This window comes from Salvelinus alpinus, chromosome 9, assembly GCF_045679555.1.
Source record: "Salvelinus alpinus chromosome 9, SLU_Salpinus.1, whole genome shotgun sequence".
NCBI classification, from domain to species: Eukaryota; Metazoa; Chordata; class Actinopteri; order Salmoniformes; family Salmonidae; genus Salvelinus; species Salvelinus alpinus.
In genome coordinates, this window is record NC_092094.1 from 83,671,209 (window position 1) to 83,695,291 (window position 24,083).

The following is a 24,083-nucleotide window of genomic DNA, read 5'->3' on the forward strand; positions in this document are numbered from 1 at the left end:
ATTAGTTGATAACTCAACCAAATGTAAATCAAAACATTGAAATTGTGTCTGTGCCCAGTGGGATACCTTGTCCATAGACTGCTTACAGTGTAAGGAAACCAATGTGTAATTTGGGTTAACTATCCCTTTAAGTCAGAGAGTGAGTGACATGTTGTCTACTCCATGGGAACATTTCTAACATACAGTTTATCTATCTCCCTGTCTGGACATGTGTGATTAGTCCCAACACAGCAGGCTTACAGAAACATCCTCATAGGGGGCCAATGTCTAGTAGAGAGCTATGACTAAAAGGAAGGCCCCACCTTTCCTGTGCTGCAGGCACGGCAATGCAGCAATATATGAAGTTGTGGTGGCTAATTCCAGGGAGCCTGAAACTACTAGTCATGGGATGATGGACATAAAAGTTAGGGATACTGTGAATAAACCTGCCAACTCTGATTAACAAACTGACACAAACCTATTGCTGGAATCCATGTAGTTATTGCACACTTAACTTAATTGTGATAAAAGTGGTTTAATTTTTTTAAAATTCTAAATAATCAATGTAAGAACAGATATTGCACACATCCTATGGCACACTTAACTTAATTGTGATGAAAGTTATATAAGATTTTAAATAATCAATGTAAAAACAGATATCTCATATCTAATTGGACATAGGCTTAATGTAAAAACAATTTAATCATGACTCATGCTTTAATGAAGACAAATCACTAAACAATGGCAATAGGTTCATAAAGAAATGGGTTAGGCGGCCTACTCATTCTACTAATTTGAGCTCTTGCGCATAAATTACTGAGGAGTGAGTCGCATCACCAAAACAACTTTTGTTCAAGTGCGTTTACGCCCACACAGACACAGCACGATGCATCTTAATTTGTGCCATCCTCATTGACAAGTCAAAACAATGGTGAGCTCCCCACCGGCGCGCGGCCGCACACTGAACGAAGCACGCAATGAAAATGCTCTCATCGAAACGGACACAGATGGATAGTCTCGTTCAACCACTTGTTGCCCAGTATCTCGCTATGGGATGCCAATCGAAAGAAAATGGGCAAAATGAAAATGTGGGATCAAATGGAAAGGAAAAAGAACATCCGTAAGTTATTTTATAACGAACTCCCGTATTTGTGAATGAACTGAATATGTTTATGAAGCGCGTTACGCAGACATTTGAAATAGCCTACAGCAAATATCGTTTTGTCAATTTGAAACATACGCAATTATAAAACCTTCATTGACACCGAATAAACATTATGATCTTGTTGATTTAGAATGTAAATCAAACTTTTGGTGGTTCTTAGTCATACAATAACTTTGAGTGCAACAATTCCGTACCCTGCGATTTATAAAAGCATCGACCAGGACGCACAACTGTTGCACTCTCAAAACATATTCTCTATAGCCTGTCTTCTCTCTTTCGAATTTCATTCCATAGTTAGCCTATAGATTGGAAAGTGTATAGAACAAGTGGCATGCATGGCATCCTCTCTGTTTATCAGCCAACTGTTTATTTAGTGGTTCCTATAATAGAAGTCGGCAATCAACAATGATTTCCCCAAAAGGAAGGAAATGAGAACAATGAAAAATAGCAAAGCTACCTTAACTCTTAGACACCAGGTATGAAACACTTTGGAGAATAGTATAATGACCTGGAAAGTGTTGTGTTATATTTGCCTGTGTGATTTCTTTAGGATTAACATGTAGCATTTTCATTGTGTTGTCTACTTCAATATTGTATGCACTGCATGCTATAAATGACCACACACACACACACACACACACACACACACACACACACACACACACACACACACACACACACACACACACACACACAGTCTTGTACAGCTAACCTTGTGGAGACATACATTTCAGTCCCATTCAAAATCCTATTTTCCCTAACCCCTAACCCTAATCCTAACCCGTACTCTTACCCTAACCCTAACCCAAAAACCTAAACTTTATCCTAAACTTAGCTCCTAACCCTAACCCTACAACTAACCCTAACTCCTAACCTTAATATTTAACTTAATTTTAACCCTAACACTAATTCTAACCTTAACCCTAAACCCCCTAGAAATAGCATTTGACCTTGTGGGGACTAACAAAATGTCCCCAGTTGGTCAATTTTTACTTTGTTTACTATTCTTGTAGGGACTTCTGGTCCCCACAAGAATAGTTAAACACGTCCACACACACACACACACACACACACACACACACACACACACACACACACACACACACACACAGCTGTGCTCTCTACACCTCCCTCCACCTCATGCCCTCTCTCCTCCACTGCCCCTCCAGACGGCCCTCTCTCTCTAAGGTCTGTCCGCATGTGCCTGCTCGGCCTCAGCGGTTCAACAGGCCCAATCTGGCCCAGATGACCCAGGGCAAGGTCATGATGTCTCTGGGACACTATACCAAGGGGGCCAGCTGGGAAGAGCTGATCCAGGCCTGTATCCAGTCCTTCGGTGAGTCACTGTGTTCTGGGCTGCTCTTGTGTTTCTGCCAGTAATACTATTGGTAACTGAATGATAATACTGACTTTATATGATTTCACAATACTGAATATGCGCTGCATATTTTCTTTTTTTGTATGAAAAAAGTATCGTTTTTTTGTTGCATGCAAATGAGAAGCATGTCGTATTTGAGTTCGTTGTTCGAGCTGTATTAAATGGTTGTGCAGGTCAAGATCATTGTCATTAGTTATGTTGTCAGTTTTTTGCATCCGCTTCATTTCCCTTTTTAAGTGACGTTGAACGCTGAACCTCAGTTTTTTTTAAATCAGTAGGGTGAATGTTTCTCTCGGACTCTAGCTGTTTGATGTTAAGAGACCCTGTCTCCATGATACTGTTACCATTTACAAGGTATCTCGAATTAGCCAAAGGGCTAGGTTGACACAAACAGACCGCATTTAAAGACTTTTCCCTTCTATGAACTAGCCTCTATTTGTTGTCTAACAATATGGTTGTCAGTCTTTGCATTTGAGATGAGACACGGATTTATTTGTATTTATTTAAGTTTATTTGGCAGGGACAATGCACAACAAAACATACGTCTCAGAGCACTGAGATATGATGCGTCGCACCAGATTTAGTTTTATTAGAATATTACGATCACTTTCACAAAAATGTTAAGTATATATTTTCACCTACACACAGGGGAGGAATCAGAAAGACCAGACTACTAGAATTCTTTGCATTTTGGTAAAAACAAATCACCTGCCCAATGGGGTAACCTCAGAGCAGGCTCAACTTGCGCGACTGCTCATGTCACTTGCCCAGGGCAATGGACTATTCCATTTTTCTAAGACTATATTTAAGTGATAATGCGCGATAAACCAGTGTTTGGAGGATATATTGGCACTGGTGTTGTTAGGCTCAAGACGAAGTCGATATATCCTCAAAACACCGGCTTCGAAGGGCATTATCACTTTTATACAACGGGTTACCAACATATTCAAATAATGATTGACATATTTTCATTAGACACGACCCAGTCGTTCAGTCTTTTTGTTCTGTATCTATGGACGCGATCCAGTCGTTTGTTCTAAATGTTCCATTGCCATACTGGCTGGCAACGTTCTTATCCCTTGCTTGCTAGCTAGCCAACTACGGCTAACTTACAGTCACGTCAAAAAGTGCAGCCAGAATGAGTAGCTGCCTTTGCATTTGTTTAAGCTGTTTTCTAGTGACATTTATTTGTATACATTCATAACAATGAGCTAATGATGCAATTTCACCTGGCATAGAAAATGTGCTCACTTGTCAGGACACTTGTTCAGAGGAGCTAGCCAACAACACAGCTAACACAATCACTTCAAACTGAAGCTGGAAAGACTGAAAATTAGCTGTGTTTTGTTTGACCTTTTTTCAATTGACCTTTTTTTGTATACAGAGCCTTGACCTTTTCCAAAGTTTGTTACGTTACAGCCTTATTCTAAAATTGATTAATTCGTTTTTTTCCTTCATCAATCTACACACACAATACCCCATAATGACAAAGCAAAAACAGGTTTTTAGAATTTTTTGCAAATGTATAAATAAATAAAAAAACTGAAATATGACATTTACATAAGTGTTCAGACCCTTTACTCAGTACTTTGGTGAAGCATCTTTGCCATTGATTACAGCATCAAGTCTTCTTGGGTATGAATATACAAGCTTGGCACACCTGTATTTGGGAAGTTTCTCCCATTCTTCTCTGCAGATCCTCTCAAGCTATGTCAGATTCGATGGGGAGCGTTGCTGTACAGCTATTTTCAGGTCTCTCCAGAGATGTTAGATTGGGTTCAAGTACGGGCTCTGGCTGGGCCACTGAAGGACATTCAGAAACCACTCCTGAGTTGTCTTGGCTGTGTGCTTAGTGTCGTTGTCCTGTTGGAAGGTGAACATTTACCCCAGTCTGAGGTCCTGAGTGCTCTGGAGCATGTTTTCATCAAGGATCTCTCTGTACTCTGTACAGCAGGGTATTGAATTTCAATTTTGAAACAATGTTGCAAATGTCGAAGAGACAGACAGGAAGGTTTTTACAAATCTCCGCTGTTGAAAACAAAATGTTAGTCTAAAAGAAAAGTGAGATAATGTCTAGATGCATTTTATAGTGGAGATTAAGTTTATAAGTTGCCTTGCTGGGCTGATGAGACAGTGTATTGCGGAGTCAGATGGAACAGAGTAAATAGGCATTTTAACGTCATAGATTTAGCCGTTGGTAACTTATGGAATAGACACCGGCTGGATTGCGGTTTTTACCCAATCAGCATTCAGGATTAGACCCACCCATTGTATAACATTGTATGTGGATCTACTGCAACTATGCCTGCTCTGAATATGATACAGTATAACAAAATCATTCACAAACTGTGAAGTATTGATTCTGTAGACGTGGAATGTGATTTAAGGATATCACATTAGTAATACATTGACTTTGTCCATTTACATGTATTTATATATTCTGTATATTAGCTGCAATATGGAAGCTGTCAAAACCCTATCAAGATATCCTGTTAAATGAGAATAATGTGCCCTACTAAGTTGTCTGGAGTGCTCTCAAAGTTATCGTGATTATCTATTGGAAGAGGCAAGCATTCTGATTGCTGTTGCTTGGAGACACAAATGGAGTGAAGAGTGAGTGATGAGGAGGTGGTACAGTGGACTGAATACAGAGAGTGACATCCCTTACTTACAGTTATCTGTCAAGGAAAAGAATGGCAGAATAATAGCTGGCTGTTCATTTAGGATATATAAAAAATATATGTTAATCAAGTGGGTGCTCTTCTAAAGCTCCCTTTACAATGTCTTTTTAGGAGAATTCATCCATATGGTTTACTAACAATATGTGTTGAATGACTGAAATTGTCATTGAATTTCCAAATCAGACTTCACAGGTCATTGAGAGAAATTCTGATCCTTTCAAGGAAATCTAGTCTACAGTAAGGAGATAAACATGCAAGTGTTTTGAATCCAAGTTAATACGAGGGTACAAAATGGAGGTACCTACTGTAGTACAGAGAGGTCAAACAGGGCAGAGCGTTCCCCAGCGGCTGCTGTCTCACATCAGAGGCTGACCCCCCAGGTTCTGGGGCTCCTGGGGCTCCGGCACCTTTTCAAATGTGAGAGCACACGTAAGAGTCATTTGAAAGATTGGGCTAGCAGCTGCCAGGCAAAGGTCAGCTACCCAAAAGGCCCTTCTCAGATGCTGACCACTCTTTGAAATGCAGAGCACCAAGGGGTGGGGATCAATAATGTTTGACATCATCATTCACCCCCAAGTCCACGCCCCACAGTTCCACTCACCCACAGTGCCCGAAGTCTCTACACTAGCATAATGTTAATGGACAGCAATAAGCATTGCAGAGATTTGAAAGCCTCAATCGTGGAACCCATTTTGAATTAAATACATTTTCCATGTAAATCATGTATGATGCAGGCACACAACCTGTGAATCTCACAAAGAGATATCCACTGCAGAGTCAGAGTATCCACTGCAGGCTCGGATGTACTGTAGACGCTAATGTGAAAAACCTTTGTGCCTATGGTGGTCAACATATGTTTAAACACTTACGGAGCATCATGGCTGTTTGTGGATATTAAATAAATTTCCTGTACTCCATTGTTCTACATGTACTGTAGGCCTACAGCATGTTGAGCCAACATTATAAGGCACATGCAGTAGAGAGTGTGCAACTAATAATGACATGGAAATCTCTGGGGCCTCTTAGACTGTTCCTTACCGATTCTTTCATGTGTACAGTAGAGATAAGCATTGGGCTGACTGAGGCAAAACAAAATGATCATCCATCCCATTAGCCCAGTTACTTTATCTCTGTCAAAACAAGGAAAGACTCCTTTCACCATGGCTTTGCTGATGAATGCCTATGATAATAAAAACCCTCAAAGCAACGCTCCCTGAATTTTGCCTTGTTTGTCATCACATCCCTCGTCCTATCCCAGTGCAGCCTGCTGCTGCTTTCCTAACTTTCCACAGTGAGTAAGACAGAGGGGATTTCCTCAGCAATTAGCCCCGTCTGGTTTAGTAGGGAGCTGTTGTAAAATGATGAAGTAATTGTTTACCTGGTAGTGAATCAAAAGCTCTTCCTTGTTATTTTAGATGATTTTAGAGCATAACTTGCTTATATGATTGCAGCAATAAAAAAAACATTACGTTTGTATAAGTAGAGGAAGGATAGAGTTGAGTTGTTTTGCATCACAGTCCTTCAACATATGCTGACAGTATAAAGCGTCAAACCTATTACAACAGTTTCTCCTCAGAACAGTCTAATCATGTATATGATTTTCTAGATATTTATTTTCACTCATGACAGTTTTTCATACAGTAAGATTATGTCTGTGTGTCATTGCTGGGAAGACAACTTTTCATTGACATTGATCATTGGGGCGTTGTAGCCCTTGTTGGGACCGGTAAATAGAACACTGCCGTACCAGTGATGCAGGATATGAGAGAAGGATTAGCTGCCTGCTGAAGTTGGCCCAGTGAGATAGTCGTTTCTAATCTGTGTTATCTATGTTGCCATCGTGTCTGAGGTATTTCAAGTCGATATGGGATATGTGGGGACCCATGGAAACTGGCATCCTTGTGTGGCATTAAGACAATGCCAGCTGCTTAGGTTCAAAAGTTAAACACCATTTTAATGGATTCGTCAAGGTGCTGTCTTAGCTACGATTTCCAGAAAATCACTGGCAGATTGTTTACCTGCAATTGTCATTTGCTATCCAATAGACAAAACATGATAGTGAACCACTTGCTTATAAACAACATGTTACAGAGGACCAACAAAATATCCACTTTTCTCAAGTCAGATGATTTGTAAGAGAAAGGCTAATGTAGTTAGAAATGGAATCTGCAATTGCTACTGTGTGGATACAGCTAACAATCTATTCCTTGAGATGTTTTCCACAATGTCATATCCTTTTATCTCCAGTGCCTCTAGGGACAAAGCTGTTTGAGTAGATGACAGAGATGGTGGCTGAAGGTTGCTGTGATGTCATAAGTTTTGTCAGAGATATAGGGAGGCGGTCACAAAGACAGGAAGTGAGATACGACAGAGAAAAGTAGACCACAGAAAATTCACAATACCACCACAGGAAAAGACATTCAGAGATGGTGTATACACTTAGATTTGCAGTTGACACAACTGGCATGTTATTGTGTTCATGGTTGCGTAGCACACATTAAAATGAAAACAAATAAGGTATGCTCTTTTGAGGTTGATTTGTATCATCATTTGACTGCAGACTTGTGGCTGAATGTAATCAGGAAGTTTTAATGGTTAAATCCCATTATTTTGTTGACATTCTGTAACATGACTGCTAGATTTGGTTATCAGAGAGCTACGGTAGCATTGGACATTGATGTGCAGAAATTAATTTATTGTCCATATGAAATCTCAACCATCTATAGTACATTATTGGCATTGTGATAGGCAACAGCATGTCTGTTGACGTGCTCCATGTGTCGTGCTCTCTTTCAGACGCGGAGGGCTGTGTATGTGGGAGCAGCCACCTGATGAACATCACCCTGACCATGCACCGACTCCTCATGTCCTCCAGTGACCTCCTGGAGAAACTCATCTCCCTATATCCTTTACCAAGCAGACCCAATGCTCTACGGCTGTTCCACTACAGCAAAAACTATTATCGAGTTGGCACCAGGACCTGACCAATCTGTTGTGTCAAACATGGGATCTTTACCGCCTGTGTAGCGCTGTTTTGTGATCTGGTTGTCAGTAGCAACGGCCAATTAAGATCCAACTTGGCTGACAAGGTGCCATGCCATCGACTCCTCTCTCCTACCAGCAATGTGACTATCAATATGTGTGCACCTCAATTCTGTATTGCTGTACTATAGAGCCTCTAAATGTCTTTGTTAGCTCCAGTACACATCACCATGTTCTGTTTCCAATCCAGTGTCTTCCAGGTACCTTACAGTCCTTTTTCTATTACCATCTTAGCTACACAAAAAGCACGATTCATCCCAATTTAATTCCCCCTCTTCAGGTCTGGTGTAAAAAGGCCACAGTAGTTGCCTATTTTCTGTTCTGAATGAGCAGTCTGTAATCTAGGGCTCCATTCAACAAAGAGCTCTGACGTCACAAAGCCCAGAGGAGCGGCAGTACTGGCACAGTGAGGAGGGTACTAAGGCTAGGGGCTTCAGGTGTTAATTACCTCTTCCCAGACTGAAGCCCTCTTCAGTTCTATTTAAACACAGCCTCTCAGCTGCCCAAGGAGGCTCGCTCACCAAAACCCACGTCACACCTCAAGATGCACTATGCGTCCTGCCCTCTGTTTTCAACCCCTAAGCTCGTTCTGAGCTGAAGACCCAGAAGCATCAAATATGGTTAAGAGTGGCTTAGGAACAAGTGAAAGCACTGGAGCATTAATGCCATTTATCGTAAAAACAATCTGGCTTTGCGATAGTGTGGGTGGCTCTTCATCTCCCATGACGCAATTAGCCTTTTTATGTGCATCACTTCAAGCTGATTTCTGCCAACAGAGTGCAGCGAGGCTCACAGTGTCAGGCTATTTTTTTTACCCCTGTTTTATATAATAAGAAGAATGGAGATGTTCTGAGTTAGGTACTCTGTACCTACCGAGCATATGGCACAGAAGCTTAGGTAATAAACTGTTCTCACACTCACAGCCATTGAGATGTAAAAAGTAACATTATGTCGGCTGTGTTTTTACCTGGTTGAGAGAACATGTTTTTACTCACTAAAAGGGTCCTCTGCCAGCACATCTTCTACAGGAATAGTGATTGTCTGTTGTGCATGTTTTAACAAACACTTTTATCCAAAGCAACCAAGGAATCCAACCCATAGCCCTGTAAACAACATGCTTCAACCAACTGAGCCATTGGAACCACACAACACCAGAATGATTCACTTGCTGATGCTCCTAACCAGTTCTCTTTTTTGTGGTCGCCTCCTCCCACACCACCAAATGTCACATCTGTTCGCCTTTTAGTTTTCCTATTGATGAGTTTCCTGCGCTAAATACATTAAACACCAGTTAGTAATTGTTTACTTAGATGAATAGACATTTGAATAGACACTTTGTCCTGCACAGTCATCCAGATCATTTATTCCCTGATAAATCCCACATACAGTTCCTGGTCTCTTCCTGGACTCTAAACAATGTGCACATTTTACTATACCAGTGAATCATAATGTATCCTTAACTTGAGGTGTTACATTTAAAAGCGCCCTGGAGAATAAGCAGTCCACAGAGTGTAAGAGGATCTGTTACTTCATTAGGTAAGTGTGTGTTGCCCCTGCAGTCGTCCTAATCATGCCACTACCACTGGGGTCCACTAAGGCCTCCACACAATAACTCACTGTTCAATCATTCTTATGAAAGGACATTAAAGGGCTTATACACATAACACCTAATAATACAATATTCTATAACTGGGTTGATGGTTTAGGTCATGCTATTAGTGCATTTGCAAGAGCCTATAGTGTTGATTTCATGTTAGACAATAAACAACTAGGGTTTAGTGTTTGATGTATACTCCCAGTCGGTCTTAGATAGAATGTCCCGCCTTGGGGGAAAACAACCTGTAGTTACCTAGGTTACCCCATTGGTTCCCTGCAAAAACTGGACTTTTTTCAAATGCAATTTCCTTGTTGTCTGCTTGTTTTAGTCAATTATAAAACTGCATTTGAGAAAAGTACTTTTCAACATTTCCTGTTTCTGTGCATTCTCACTACTTAGAAAAACGCAATGTTGTAGGGCTTTCCTCATGCCCCTTTTTATGCGGCGCTGGCAACCATGTGAGTGAGTGAGTTGCTACTGTAACAGTATAACTTTAGACCGTCCCCTCGCCCCAACACGGGCGCGAACCAGGGACCCCTCTGCACACATCAACAACTGACACCCACGAAGCGTCGTTACCCATCGCTCCACAAAAGCCGCGGCCCTTGCAGAGCAAGGGGAAACCCTACTTCAGGTCTCAGAACAAGTGACGTAACCGATTGAAATGCTATTAGCGCGTACCCGCTAACTAGCTAGCCATTTCACATCCGTTACACTACCGACCAGAACGTTAAGCTAGCCAAGACCAACAACACAAACAAACACACTATATAGCTACAAGTAGTGAGTGGAGTTACAAACGGACTATACTGAACAAGTTAAATGTCTTACCTGTGATCAAATGTTTTTCACACACATAGCTACATATACCCTACTTGGACACCAGGTCCCCACAATTTCTCCCTCCCACACCGCATAGCCTGAAGCCACATGGCTCTTCTCATGGGCTCTATTTCCCTATGTGGGAGCATTCTAAACCGTAGGTCAAGATTTTTGACCTGGTTACATGTACATTGTACAACACAGCAGCTTTTCGGCATATTTTGTTATTTATGTATGACACAAAATCTACAACAAAGGTGGCTCTTTTACAATGGTGGTCAATGAGAAATAATGTTTGTTTTCCACAATTTGTGGGCGGGGTCGAGGGGAATTCCTTGTTATGATGTGAATATTGACTCGGGGTACAGTATTTAATTGTCTTATTGTCCATATATTTCAGGTATTGGATCCAGGAGTTCTGGACGATGTTCCGGTTACACAGCAGCCTGTCAGACTCCATGGAGCAGTTCCAAGATCTGGTCAGGGATCAGGGCCAGGAAAGGCTGTGCCCTCTCTTGCAGACTAAATGGATGTAAGTATTCCCGGTGTATTACTGAACAGAATTCATGTCTCTCTTGGGGAAAGCATCTAGAATTACCTGAAAATGGCTTTACATGGTTTCATGGTAATGGTTTCAAATGATGCCTGTGTAACACCTGTGTGTTTCCGGTCTGTGTTGTTCACCATGTTGTGTCCCAGAAATGATAGACACTGGTCTCAGAAGCCCAGTCAGAGGATCAAGGCTAACAGCAGTAAGAAGAGGAAAGTGTCTCTGCTGTTTGATCACCTGGAGCCCATTGAGCTGGCTGAGCACCTCACCTACCTGGAGTTCAAGTCCTTCTGTAGAATATCAGTGAGTAGAGTCCCAATCCGCCTATATGTGATCTCTATAAACACTATGACATTATGAAGATTGTCATAGCACATGCGCTCTACAGTAGGTATTTCAATGCATTCAAATGTGTTCTGCAAAACCTCTGTTCTTTTAGCAAAATGAGTCAGCATATGCTTTATTCTTTTTTCCAGTTTGCGGACTACCAGAACTATATCCGCAGCTGCTGCATGAAGGACAACCCCATGATGGAACGTTCCATTACATTGTGCAATGGTATCTCCCAGTGGGTGCAGCTCATGGTTCTGAGTCGGCCTACAGCTCAGCTGAGAGCAGAGGTCTTCACCAAATTCATCCATGTGGCTCAGGTATGGCCCTAACTATTCCTCCTCCAGAACCATTGTAGACTAACTCCACAGTATATGTCTAGACAATAACAAAATGTCCACATACAAGGTGTTTAGCCCCCATGTTTTGTACCCTCATGAATTGTGTTTGTTCAATGTCTGTATCTGGTACCTTTTTCTTGTATTAAACTAATGCATGTCTACCATATCGTACAGTGAGACCTTCAGTACCTACTACTGTACTGCAGAAGCACCATCATTTGTTGTTACATAATGCATATTAAAAGAGGGCTACTAATGACTCTCAAGAGCTCCATGATGGGCTTTTAGTGCATCAAAGATGCTGGCTAACAGTGAACGTGTGCTCTGAATATTAACAAAGTACAGGCCTTCAGCACTAATGGATTTATCAGTGCTAAGTGCTAATACTGAGGATCTATCAGATGCTATGGGTTCCCTCCAAAAATGGAAAGGTACTGGGATTAGATGCGTTTCCTATAGAATTATACTGGCTATTATCTGAGCGGTTGATGCCTCTTTTTCTCCCTATGATCAAGTCCTGTCTGGCGAAAACGCTTCCTCATACTTTACGTCTTGCCGCTATTACTTTACTGAAAAAGAAAGATAAAGATCACACGTTGTGCTCCTCCCATAGACTAGTCACTTTTAAATGTTAATTGTCAATTGATTGCTAAAATATTAACTCTGCGCCTAGAGTCGGTGCCCAATCCCATCCACACAGACCAAACTGGTTTTGTGTAGGGTCGTCTGTCTTGTGATAATTGACGTCTATATTTTGTAACTACATTCCAGTTATTGAAAAAGGTTACTAATAACTTGAAAAGAATGGACTTCCTTCCTATTTATCTTACGGCCAGCGTTAATGTCATCCAAATATCAATATTACCAAAATGTCTTTGTTTCAGAATCTTCCAATTTCACCCCCTCTGTATTTTTTCAAAAACATGCAAAGCCTATTTTCCTCATTTATTTGGAATAACGAATCACCCAGAATTTGTCTGCAGGTCCTGTATATTCCATATAAGGCGGGTGGTCTGAATTTACCAAACCTAAAAACGTACTATTGGGCAGCCCAACTCACCCAAGTTAAGCAATGGTTTTCTCCCACATTAAGTTCTTGGGCAAGGGTAGAATCCTATGACATTTTACCATATGAGCTGAAATACCTTAACTATTTTGGCCTGCAAAATAAGGTTACAAATAACCCAGTCATTTTTAATAGTATACAATAATACACGTATGGAAAGCACCTCATAAATTACTGGGTTACAATGCATCCCTCTCCCCTTTTGCTCCCATATGGAGACATCCCTGCTTTTAATTATGAGACATTTAGAACCTGGCACAACAAGGGTTTAAGGGAAATGTACCACCTCTTCCAGGATGGTACTACTATGAGAGACATTATGTATTCCATCTGACCATTTGTTTCAATGTTTTCAAGTCTGACATATGGTTCAATTGAGACAAGGTTCTCTTGTGGAATCCAAATCATCTAAACGTGATGTCTTACTGAATAATAGTAAAACAAATTGTCAACTGTATTTCTAAAGTTTGTATTGTTAGATCATATGCTAGTAGACACAGATGTTACTAGATTAGGAACTATGACAACTACCGTCAGAGGAAGGCCCTACAAATTGCCTAAGACTCCAGCCACCCTAGTCATAGACTGTTCTCTCTGGTACCGCATGGCAGACGATACCGGAGCGCCAAGTCGAGGTTCAAAAGGCTTCTTAACAGCTTCTTCCCCCAAGCCATAAGACTCCTGAACAGCTAATCAAAGGGCTACCGAGACCCCTCTTTTACGATGCTGCTACTCTGTTTATAATCTATGCATAGTCACATTAACTCTACCTACATGTACATATTACCTCAATTACCTCGACTAAAAGGTGTCCCTGCACATTGACTCTGTATTGGTACCTCCTGTATATAGCCTCGCTTGTTATTTTACTGCTGCTCTTTAATTATTTGTAACTTTTATTTTCTATTTTTCACTCATCAATTTTTTCCTTAACTTCTTAAAGCATTGTTGGTTAAGGGCTTGTAAGTAAGCATTTCACTGTAAGGTCTACACTACTTGTATTCGGCGCATGTGACAAATACGATTTGATTTGAAATGGGAACAAGATTGACAGTTTGAAATAAGCAGAGAGATATGTTCTATATGTTTGAAAGCACACACATTTTCCTACAACCTTAGACACAAACTCTGTTTCACAGAATTAACTATACACCAGAAAAACTTCACGAAATGAATGCTGAAATGTCTTTTCTTTGTTGGCACTGTAAGAGGCAAAAGGGTCATTTTTAATCACATGTTTTGGACATGCAATCTTATTTCAATGTTTTGGGAATCAGTAAACATAATTTCAGAAAGTTTTTACAGATGTCTATCTCTCACGCCTGGCTTGTGTCTGTTTGGAACTAGTGAACTTGATCCATGGAACAATAATCATAAAAAAATATGGATCCTTCTGTGCTTGCGCCAATGTTTTTATAACATTACGCTGGAAATCAGATAGTCCCCCTACTTTAACACACTGGCTAAATGAAATATCTGGCTACATCCCTTTGAACAATATCTTCTATAATATCAAAGGCAGACCACATCATTTACAAAACATCTGGCATTCCCACATCCAATTCATGGCAATAAGAGCAAATAAATAATGAGTGACATGTTTATTATTATAATTTATTGTTTGATGGTTTTTTGTCTGATTGTATGCATTGCTGTACCTTTTGGTACTGTATATGCAAGTACACGTGTGTATTTAATTAATTGTATTATGTGTTGTGTTGAAATTGTATTTACACATGCTAAAATATACACATATATACATACATACATATACACACACACAGTTGAAGTCGGAAGTTTACATACACCTTAGCCAAATACATTTAAACTTAGTTTCACAATTCCTGACATTTAATCCTAGTAAAAATTCCCTGTTTTAGGTCAGTTAGGATCACCACTTTATTTTAAGAATGTGAAATGTCAGAATAATAGTAGAGAGAATTACTTTTCAGATTTTATTTATTTCATCACATTACCAGTGGGTCAGAAGTTTACATACACTGAATTAGTATTTGGTAGCATTGCCTTTAAATTGTTTAACTTGGGTCAAACGTTTTGGGTAGCCTTCCATAAGCTTCCCACAGTAAGTTGGGTGAATTTTGGCCCATTCCTCCTGACAGAGCTGGTGTAACTGAGTCAGATTTGTAGGCCTCCTTGCTCGCACACGCTTTATCAGTTCTGCCCACACATTTTGTTTAGGATTGAGGACAAGGCTTTGTGATGGCCACTCCAATACCTTGACTTTGTTGTCTTTAAGCCATTTTGCCACAACTTTGGAAGTTTGCTTGGGGTCATTGTCCATTTGGAAGACCCATTTGCAACCAAGCTTTAACTTCCTGACTGATGTCTTGAGATGTTGCTTCAATATATCTGTAATGCGTCTGTGTGTAGCTGGTGTAGAGGAGTCAGGCGCAGGACAGCAGATAAGAGTAATGTATGCAATTTACTCAACAAATATACAATACACGTCAATAAATCCAAGGCCACACATAACGGACCGCAATACAAGAAACAATCACTCAAACAAACAAACATGGGGGAACAGAGGGTTAAATAATGAACAAGTAATTGGGGGATTGAAATCAGGTGTGTAAGACAAAACAAATGGAAAATGAAAAGTGGATCGGCGATGGCTAAAAGGCCGGTGACGTCGAACGCCACCCGAACAAGGAGAGGGACCGACTTCGGCGGAAGTTGTGACAATATCCACATAATTTTCTTACCTCATTATGCCATCTATTTTGTGAAGTGCGCTAGTTCCTCCTGCAAGCAAAGAGGCACTGAGTTTGAAGGTAGGCCTTGACATACATCCACAGGTACACCTCCAATTGAGTCAAATTATGTCAATTAGCCTATCAGAAGCTTCTAAAGACATGACATAATTTTCTGGAATTTTCCAAGCTGTTTAAAGGTACAGTCAACTTAGTATATGTAAACTTCTGACCCACTGGAATTGTGATACAGTGAATTATAAGTGAAATAATCTGTCTGTAAACAATTGTTGGAAAAATTACTTATGTCATGCAAAGTAGATGTCCTAACCGAGGCAAGACATTTGTGGAGTGGTTAAATGCTTTTTAATGACTCCAACCTAAGTGTATGTAAACTTCCGACTTCAACTGATATATATATATATATATATACACAGTGGGGCAAAAAAGTATTTAGTCAGCCACCAATTGTGCAAGTTCTCCCACTTAAAAAGATGAGAGAGGCCTGTAATTTTCATCATAGGTACACCTCAACTATGACAGACAAAATGAGAAAAGAAAATCCAGAAAATCACACTGTAGGATTTTTAATGAATTTATTTGCAAATTATGGTGGAAAATAAGTATTTGGTCAATAACAAAAGTTTCTCAATACTTTGTTATATACCCTTTGTTGGCAATGACAGAGGTCAAACGTTTTCTGTAAGTCTTCACAAGGTTTTCACACACTGTTGCTGGTATTTTGGCCCATTCCTCCATGCAGATCTCCTCTAGAGCAGTGATGTTTTGGGGCTGTTGCTGGGCAACACGGACTTTCAACTCCCTCCAAAGATTTTCTATGGGGTTGAGATCTGGAGACTGGCTAGGCCACTCCAGGACCTTGAAATGCTTCTTACGAAGCCACTCCTTCGTTGCCCGGGCGGTGTGTTTGGGATCATTGTCATGCTGAAAGACCCAGCCACGTTTCATCTTCAATGCCCTTGCTGATGGAAGGAGGTTTTCACTCAAAATCTCACGATACATGGCCCCATTCATTCTTTCCTTTACACGGATCAGTCGTCCTGGTCCCTTTGCAGAAAAACAGCCCCAAAGCATGATGTTTCCACCCCCATGCTTCACAGTAGGTATGGTGTTCTTTGGATGCAACTCAGCATTCTTTGTCCTCCAAACACGACGAGTTGAATTTTTACCAAAAAGTTATATTTTGGTTTCATCTGACCATATGACATTCTCCCAATCTTCTTCTGGATCATCCAAATGCTCTCTAGCAAACTTCAGACGGGCCTGGACATGTACTGGCTTAAGCAGGGGGACACGTCTGGCACTGCAGGATTTGAGTCCCTGGCGGCGTAGTGTGTTACTGGTGGTAGGCTTTGTTACTTTGGTCCCAGCTCTCTGCAGGTCATTCACTAGGTCCCCCCGTGTGGTTCTGGGATTTTTGCTCACCGTTCTTGTGATCATTTTGACCCCACGGGGTGAGATCTTGCGTGGAGTCCCAGATCGAGGGAGATTATCAGTGGTCTTGTATGTCTTCCATTTCCTAATAATTGCTCCCACAGTTGATTTCTTCAAACCAAGCTGCTTACCTATTGCAGATTCAGTCTTCCCAGCCTGGTGCAGGTCTACAATTTTGTTTCTGGTGTCCTTTGACAGCTCTTTGGTCTTGGCCATAGTGGAGTTTGGAGTGTGACTGTTTGAGGTTGTGGACAGGTGTCTTTTATACTGATAACAAGTTCAAACAGGTGCCATTAATACAGGTAACGAGTGGAGGACAGAGGAGCCTCTTAAAGAAGAAGTTACAGGTCTGTGAGAGCCAGAAATCTTGCTTGTTTGATAGTAGTTGAGGTGTACCTATGATGAAAATTACAGGCCTCTCTCATCTTTTTAAGTGGGAGAACTTGCACAATTGGCAGCTGACTAAATACTTTTTTGCCCCACTGTATATATATATATATAAGTATTCCATGGGAAAAATAACTAGTGGCTCTACTTGATCAAATGCCTCTTCATCACTTCATTCACATGCAAAGCTGTGTTCTGAAGAGTAATGAGGAGCTGAGAGAGTTGGATGGAGAGGCAGAAGTCTGGAGAATCTCTCTGGGTTACATTAATGCACTAGTCAGCTGCCGCTCCTCTAACTCCTCGCAATGAATTCCACGCCAATGGGTTCCAGTGTCCCACAGCAAGGCCATAGGATCAATTAGGGAACTGAGAAAAGTTGGTGAAACATTTACTGGGGTGGCAGGTAGCCTAGTGATTAGAGCATTGGGCCAATAACTGAAAGGTTGCAAGATCGAATCCCTGAGCTGACAACGTAAAAAAAAATCTGTTCTGCCCCTGAACAAGGCAGTTAACCCACTGTTCCTAGGCCGTCATTGTAAATAAGAATTTGTTCTTAACTGACTTGCCTAGTTAAATAAAGGTTAAAAGAAAACTAGATTTGTACAACTATATTATCTAAGATTGTAAGCAACAGTATTATGAGTGCCTAATGCAACCAACATTGGAGTGCTGCTTGTGGAGAGTGCTGTGGGTTGACACTGATTAAGGTTCAATTAGAATGTTTGTGTTTCCCAGAGCCTCCATTTTATGCACAACTTCAACACACTAATGGCAGTGGTGGGGGGCCTGTGCCACAGCTCCATCTCCAGACTTAAAGAGACCAGTTTGCATGTGTCCCACGAGGTCACCAAGGTACATTTATCTATAACATGATCTATATTGATCAGTATGTCTAAAATACAATACAAGGTAATAATCTACAATATATTTTCCACTATCTCTTCTCTCCACAGGTGCTGAATGAGATGACAGACCTCCTGTCCTCCTGTAGGAACTATGACAACTACCGTCAGGTGTACAGCAGGTGTGCAGGCTTTAAGATCCCCATCCTGGGGGTCCACCTCAAGGACCTGATCTCAGTCAACGAGGCCATGTCAGACTACTTGGAGGACAACAAGGTGAATGTTCAGAAGCTCCAGGCTCTGTATAACCACATCAACGAGCTGATCCAGCTACAGCAGATCACTCCACAGCTCGACGCCAACAAAGACCTGGTCCACCTTCTCACGGTTAGTACACACCTAAGTACACAGTAATTCACACTACTGTGTCCGTTGGTAAATGACCCTGGTCTCTGACCCTGTTCTCCTCTACTGCTCAGCTGTCCCTAGACCTCTACTACACAGATGATGAGATATATGAGCTCTCTTACACCAGGGAGCCCAAGAACAGCAAAGCACCCGTGAGTAAAAAGGGGACATGAAAAACACTGTGGGAAATAAAACTGTTTGCATAATGATTGAAATAGAAAATACTCCTAGCCATAGCAAGTTCACTGTGTTATGGCTAGGGGTGTTTTCAATTTCAAACATATTTAATAATACTGACAAAAACCCAGTTAGCTCCAGTGAATCATGTCTGATGTTGCATATCCCATTAACAAACCTATTGAAAGAGAATGAGCACTGGAGCTCTTTTTTAATTGGCCCATTTAACAGCCGCACAGTCTATTCTACATCTGCTGACAATGTTCTGATCATCCGTTTTGTTTTACATCAGCCAGCCACCCCATCTAGACCTCCAGTGGTTGTGGAGTGGGCATCAGGAGTGGCCCCAAAACCTGACCCCAAAACCATCAGCAAACATGTGCAAAGAATGGTGGATGTGAGTTGACAATACCAAGGGAAGGAATATGGACATAAGCATTGTATTCTGTTTCATAAAAGCAGTAAATCATGTTTTAAATATTGTTATGCCATGACTTATGTTATTTCCATTAATGTATACTACATACATTATTTCTCTGGAAGTTGTAGTTTTAATATTCTACCAGATCAAACTGAACAGAGCTCTTTCCAGTTTATCTATTGTGCTTCGTGTATCTCATTACTATGTCTTGTGTCTCTTGTCCTCAACAGTCCGTGTTTAAAAACTATGACCATGATGAGAATGGCTACATCTCTCAAGGAGACTTTGAGAAAATCGCTGCTAGCTTTCCATTCTCCTTCTGTGTCATGGACAAAGAGAAGTATGTATATGGTTCCGTTGTGGCTGCATGGGCTCTCCTTAGGCACATTTGACAGTTCACACTAACAGCATGGGCTCATTTTTAACTGCAGAGAAAGGAAACTAAAGTGGAATCTGGGCCTGTAGCTACAGGAAACAGAAATATCAACATAACTATCAGCTAGCCATACGTCTCAGCCATGTCTCCTCATAGTCAACTCTCACTGTGGTCAACTGAGGTTAAATCACAAACTTCTTAACCAGTTAGCTGGTGGAGTGAAACTGTTGAAGTGAAATAAGGAAACCATAACCTGCTAGTTTTGGTTCCTCTTATTTCAATGTGAAATATAGAAGTATGAAATGAGGCCAAATATAGTACATACAGTACATTGCAAACATAACATTTCTTATGAGACAGTTTGTTTACATGAGATATGCTTTGTGTTGTCCTGCGCCAGGGAAGGCCTCATCAGTAGAGAGGAGATCACAGCCTATTTCATGCGCGCTAGTGTCATCTGTTCCAAACTGGGTCTTGGCTTTGTCCACAACTTTCAGGAGACCACCTACATGAAGCCCACCTTCTGTGACAATTGCTCCGGATTCGTAAGTCAAGACAGTACATTACAGCACTATGTCCTGATCGGTCTTTAGCTTAGCTGTAGGTCTCATTAGTATGGGCAGGAGTTTTTCCTGAAGTTGTCACCTGATCAGGAAAAACTCTGGGGCTTAGTTATAGCATACTCATCAACAATAACAATGCTGTTACGGCTTTAAATGACTATTTAAACATGCACATTCCTCCTTCTTAAATATGCATTACTTGTGTTATCTCCAAACAACCTTTTCAAATTCCTCTTTTCCATAACAGTTGTGGGGCGTCATAAAACAAGGCTACAGATGCAGAGGTGATTATTTATTTTTTATTGTTGCTGCGTCTAGACTGGAATATTCCATAATGTTTGCATAAATGTTATTCTGCACGTAGCTTACAGTTCAGTACTTTGTTGATAGGATACAATGTTATCAGAGGTTGCTGATAATGGGGAGACTGCGAGGAGCAGGTAATGTGTAGCTATCTTGAGAAGAAGGTGCATTGTGTGGTTTCTATCATGCAGACTGCTAGCTGAACCCTGCAGCACATGAAAGTCGCAACCACAAAACAACTTTTTACTCTCTTCCCCTTAACAGTCAGAAACAAGCTGTTTGCATGGCAACATGCATGCAAAGGTCTGAAAACTGTTCTGTTCCACAGGCACCATTAGGCAACCGAGGGGAACGGAAGTTACATTATCTAGTAGGGTGCTATTGACAACAAAACAAAAATATGCATTCTCTGTGCAACCCAACATGACCATACAAGAATCTATTTAAAAAAAACTCCTTTCCACCTCTGCCTGCTCTAACACGTTGTCTGCATTCTCTTGGCCTGTTCACAGACTGTGGGATGAACTGCCATAGGCTGTGTAAGGACCAGGTGGCGTTTGAGTGTAAGAAGAATGCCAAAGGCAGCAGCACCTCTGAAGGTCCACTAACACCAGGCTCCACACCCGGCACTACAGGTGGGCCGGAAGGTGAGGAGGGACATACACACATACATACACTCATAGTAAATATGCCTGGGCCGTGATCCCACTCTCTAAGGGTGTCTCAGGTGGAGTTGGGATATGCAAACACATTTCCAATTGACACTGTATTCATGTGTGAAATAGCACAAATATAAGCAAAATATATATTTTTTAATCACACATACTAAATTCTTTACCAAAATAGTGAACCACATGTAGTGTAGCAGTAACCAACCAGAGTTGTGATTGCTAGTTATGCTAGAAATCTAAGGCAGCAGAAGGTCGCCATCTGCTGGTCTAGAAGTAATATATCACTCTAGGTCTAGAAGTAATATTTTTTTTATTTTACCTTTATTTAACTAGGCAAGTCAGTTAAGAAAAAAATCTTATTTTCAATGACGGCCTAGGAACAGTGGGTTAACTGCCTTGTTCAGGGGCAGAACGACAGATTTTTACCTTGTCAGCTCGGGGATTCAATCTTGCAACCTTTCGGTTACTAGTCCAACACTCTAACCTCTAGGCTATCCTGCTGTTCCATATATCCCTCTACTTGTACTTACTACCGATATGCAAAGTAAAACCTGTCTTGGATAGTCCTAAACTATACCATTCCATGTGGTAACCATTATTGACAGGAGTCACATATATTGCAAATACACAGGAAATATAAAGTCCCAAATCATTATTTGAAAGGTATGTCTTTGCAGGTGAGAGAGCAGGTTTAATCTAGTTTATGGAAAAGTAGCACAGCATCTGGGTAGTTTCCCTATGTAGGTGGACTGTCATACTGCTCTCTAAAGTCAAGGACCTGCGTCACTTACTGTAACACTGGATGTGCTTTCTGTGGTCAGACAAACACTCAGTTGACTTTTCCTTAACCTTATGAGATTGACTGTTTGCAAACATATCACTTCAAAACCAGAGAACTGATTGAAATGGGTTGAACAGATCAGAGTTGACTGACTATATTTATGGTGTTGTTTGTGCTAGGCTCAGAAGAGGGGCCTTTCCCCTACCCCTCAGAGGAATGTAGGGACTGGAGCCCTGACTCTGCAGCCCCCTCCCATCTGAGGCTCCCCCCTAAGCTGTCCATGCCTGTGGGGGTCCACTGTAGCACCCAGACAGAGGGCCCTCCTGCCCCTGCCTCCCCTCCAGAGCCCAGTCGGCTACAGCCAGTACAGCCCTCTCTCCTGGCCCCTGTTCCCTCCTCTCTCTTGGCCCCCATACCCCCCTCTCTCACCCCATGCCCCAGTCCGGTGCCCCAACGCAAACAACGGGCCTATGCCAAGTGGGAGAACAGAACCTCTACAGTGCTAAAGCCCAGGGAGCCGGATGAAGATATAAAACCCAACTATGATGCTCTGGAAACGGTGAGATTCAGACACAACTACCTCTGGGTTACTGATATGTGTTCAATTGTGTACATTGAATGTACTACATTCTAATTTCTAGAGTTTTGAACGCAAGGTTAAACATTCCAAGAAATAAACAATGATGGTGAATGATTCTCAGGAGAACCAGAAGCTTCAGAAGAACAACGAGACGCTGCGTAAGAAGCTGAGGGAGACGCAGCGCGAGGTAGAGATCCTGCAGACACTTCTGAAGAGGCACGCCCTACACCCTGTGGTGGAGGACTCCTCCTCCTCCTCCTAGCCAGGAACGCCCTTCAGCAGGTCAAACACACCCACTCTATGACATCACAGGTGATGCTCAGCCCTCTTTCTCCAGAGCCACTGACAGTACTGTTTGTCTTAAAGGACCACAGCACCACACAATCAAGAAGATACACAGAGGGACCTAAAAGTCCCTGTGAGGAGACACTGTTACTCACATTGTTTTATGCCATGGGTACCTCACAGTACAGTACAGTACATACAGCCACTCTAATTACCAGTTGCAGCCAATATGGGGTTATGAGGCATAGCCAATGAAAGTACCGTCCTGAATAGGACACAGCCAGTCAAAGCACAGTACCAGCCATTATGGAACATAGCCAATCAGTGTGACATTGGGTTTGGGACTCTGACAATTAGAATATCACACAGTATGGCAAAGGCCAGGATACTGTACTGTGTAGTTATTATCCTGTCTTAAGTAATAACAAGGTTGCATATTGTAAATCCATGTGATTTCAATGTCACTGTCAATATTTATTGTTAAAACACTACAATACAGGTAGATATAGATACATCATTGTTTTAGTCTTTATGTATGTAGGTGCAAGAAGACATTTTATAAAAAGACTACATTCAACCACAGTGTTCTTATGTATATTTTATCAGCTCAGTGCGGTCCATAGTAGCAATTAACATAATTTTAGATGTTTCACCAATGACATACCATGTAAATAACCTAAACATATGATATATTGTGGTGCCATCGTACCAGTAGTTTCTCTCAAGATGTCCTCTCTCAGTATTGCTGTCATAATGAATGTTATAATAAAGACATTTTCTCTATTAATCATGTTCGGTGAGATTTGTAACTCGGTGGGTGTCAATTTTTTCTTCATTTGTATGGAACCTTCACAGTATGGAACTGACAGTAGCTGTGAAATAAGTTCCACTAGGGGTCACTAAACCCTCTAGAATATCAGCATAGCCTACCACTCTGCCTGCTTTCATAATGATTTGATGGTTTTTGCTAAGTTCTATTTTGTTTTCGTCAACTTTGCTAAAATAGAAAGTACCACTCATAGTAACTATACTATTTGCTGTATAAATGCCAATCTCTATTCAACCTCATCAGAATAGCTGTGAACCAGTGCCATTACCTCCTCAGTTGGTGGTTAATGGGAAGTTTAACAGGAAAAGAAGAAAGTCCTTCCATAATGTTAGGGAACATGAGC

The 24,083-nt window shown here is 41.2% G+C and overlaps 1 protein-coding gene across 2 annotated transcripts; it reads left to right on the plus strand.

Moving 5' to 3' along the window:
• Positions 1-881: 881 nt before the first annotated feature.
• LOC139530803 (RAS guanyl-releasing protein 1-like) lies at positions 882-23,698 on the plus strand. Of its 2 annotated transcripts, none has more exons than XM_071327508.1 (17): positions 882-1,099; positions 2,314-2,480; positions 8,000-8,105; positions 9,719-9,781; positions 11,065-11,196; positions 11,364-11,517; positions 11,691-11,864; positions 18,240-18,356; positions 18,458-18,733; positions 18,826-18,906; positions 19,224-19,328; positions 19,583-19,692; positions 20,129-20,273; positions 20,539-20,575; positions 21,107-21,229; positions 22,226-22,605; positions 22,748-23,698. In XM_071327508.1, the coding sequence occupies exons 1-17, from the start codon at positions 957-959 to the stop codon at positions 22,886-22,888; spliced, it is 2,454 nt and encodes an 817-aa protein (XP_071183609.1). In that variant the 5' UTR covers positions 882-956; the 3' UTR covers positions 22,889-23,698. The 2 variants fall into 2 exon arrangements, with proteins under 2 accessions (XP_071183609.1, XP_071183608.1); XM_071327507.1 differs by having other exon boundaries at positions 883-1,099; positions 21,107-21,241.
• The last annotated feature ends 385 nt before the right edge of the window (positions 23,699-24,083 follow it).

Excerpts from the sequence above, each read along its gene's own strand:
- LOC139530803 (XM_071327507.1), top strand. The coding sequence starts at position 957 with ATGAAAATGCTCTCATCGAAACGGACACAGATGGATAGTCTCGTTCAA. Across the intron at positions 1,100-2,313 it reads GGAAAGGAAAAAGAACATCC|ACGGCCCTCTCTCTCTAAGG; the intron begins GTAAGTTATTTT and ends CTGCCCCTCCAG. Across the intron at positions 11,197-11,363 it reads CTCTTGCAGACTAAATGGAT|AAATGATAGACACTGGTCTC; the intron begins GTAAGTATTCCC and ends GTTGTGTCCCAG.